Here is a 1,964-nt window from a genome sequence, read left to right as displayed (position 1 = left end):
ATTCACCACTTAAAAAGACCCCCTAAAAAGTTTTGGTAGGATATTTTTAGTTTATTAACGGGATCAAAGCAAGAAATTTGCCTTTCAAATCTTCTAAAAAACCAGAAATTTTCTCACCACTAAAACAGCTTAACTCCACAAGTATTATACTGGACGATGTGTGGAGAACAATAGCTTGATAATGAACATGTATCCCAGTATAAATGACAATTAAAATAATTTAATTCATTTTAATATCTTGGGTACATATCCTGTCAAAATTGTTTAATTTCCTTAAGCCTCATAATTAGACTTAGTTTACTGAACCAAACAAATTTTAAAATAATATTAATTATTTTAAAAAATTCAGTCTTACAAGAGGCAATATATTTTCATCATAATTTATATGTTTTTGTATATATTTTATTCCTGCTTCTTGCTATTGTAGGAATCTCTGCTTCTTCTAACACAAAAGTTAATCCAGGTCAGATTTCTACATTCCAATGTGACATTCAAGGTAATGTGACTGGTGTTACCATCCAGTTCCTTATTGGTAGTCAACCTGCTGCAGAAACTGCACGCACACAAGCAAATGGGGTTACCAGGGTTACATTTACCGGTGAAGCGAATCCTACTGTTACATATATCTGCAGACTTGCTAGGGATCCATATACAGCATATGCAGATCATTCACTTAATCTCTTTGGTAAGTCTTTTTTTTGGCATTATCTTGTATTATTATGTAATTAATGTTAAAGATCAGTGGTTTGTCATGATTGTAACGAATGGATTATTAATTATTTTGAATTTATTGTACGTTTTTTCAACTAGCATTACCAACGTATACTGGACAACCAAGCACACTGACGGTTACTGGATCATCAGTGGAATTGAGATGGAGGAACTGGAGTACCAGTAGTGGAGATGGTGGTGATGGTCCCGTTATTGGATATGTTTTATATTACAGACGGTCTTCATCATCTGGGCTCTGGCGCCACATGCCTCAAGACAACAGTCTTACAGCCACAGTGACTGGTTTACGGTGGGAAGAAGAATATGACTTTGCTATAGCAGCGGTCAGGGAAGGTGCTGGGGGTGAAGGTCCAAGGGGAAGTAATGAGCTAACTGCATCAACAGTCTGTGGAGGTAAACACATTTGAATCTTTTTTTATTTAATCATGGTGATGTTGATGGTGATCTGTGATTTTGCAGGTGATGGTGATTTGTAATGGTGAAGATGATTAAGAGTGATGCTGATTTATGACTTAGCGTGATGATGATTTATGTAGGTTGATGGTGATAATTTAAAATTCTGTATGATGATAATGATGATGATAACGAAGGTGACAGTGATGATGAATGTGATGGTGGTAATGATGGTAATATATTATGATGATGATTTATGAAGATAATTATAATTATTTAATATTAAAGTAGAATAACAAACTTTTACTCACAATGAATATCTAAACTTAGGGATGGCTAACGACATCTTTCTTAGATGACAGTTAGCAGTTCCTATCTTTTGAGGTGTGTCGCATGACATGACAATTTTTATACGATAGTTCACCTCAAACATATTTATGCAAATCAAAGTCATGGTTAGTTGCTTTCATTCCTTTTAATAATATTATTTTCAGAACCAACAGCACCAGTAGTCAGCGCAAATTCGAGTTACAAGTTTCCTAAAAGAATCAACATTTTTTGGCAACAATTAACGGTAAGTTGTTTTTTTATATTCTCCAATTCTGGTACACCATATGCTTCTGGTATCTCTTTGTAGTTGCATTGCTGGCAGCATAGAGGTATTATTAAAATAATGGCATTTTATTATTTTTAATTGGATGACCTCATCTAGCAATAGCTGTCTGACACAATATGAGGGATAGTATCCTGCCTCTTATTTATGAATTTATTTATTATTTTGATATAGATTTTGATGACAAATTTCTGATGAATGTTCTTTCAGTTCTAGAATATTCAAC

General features: G+C 33.8%; 1 protein-coding gene across 1 annotated transcript; it reads left to right on the top strand.

Annotated features, from left to right (window-relative positions):
• Positions 1-427: 427 nt before the first annotated feature.
• Positions 428-1,699, top strand: LOC117113954 (receptor-type tyrosine-protein phosphatase mu-like; the record flags this gene model as incomplete). Its single annotated transcript, XM_033257463.1, has 3 exons — positions 428-685; positions 811-1,125; positions 1,620-1,699. Coding segments are annotated over 3 exons (653 nt in total), but the record flags the coding sequence as incomplete, so codon positions are not given.
• Between the last annotated feature and the right edge of the window lie 265 nt (positions 1,700-1,964).

The sequence above is a fragment of the Anneissia japonica genome, unplaced genomic scaffold (assembly GCF_011630105.1).
Source record: "Anneissia japonica isolate Jap-2015-1 unplaced genomic scaffold, ASM1163010v1 scaffold6086_len1964_cov186, whole genome shotgun sequence".
NCBI lineage: Eukaryota > Metazoa > Echinodermata > Crinoidea > Comatulida > Comatulidae > Anneissia > Anneissia japonica.
This window is presented reverse-complemented; position numbering and strand designations above follow the sequence as displayed.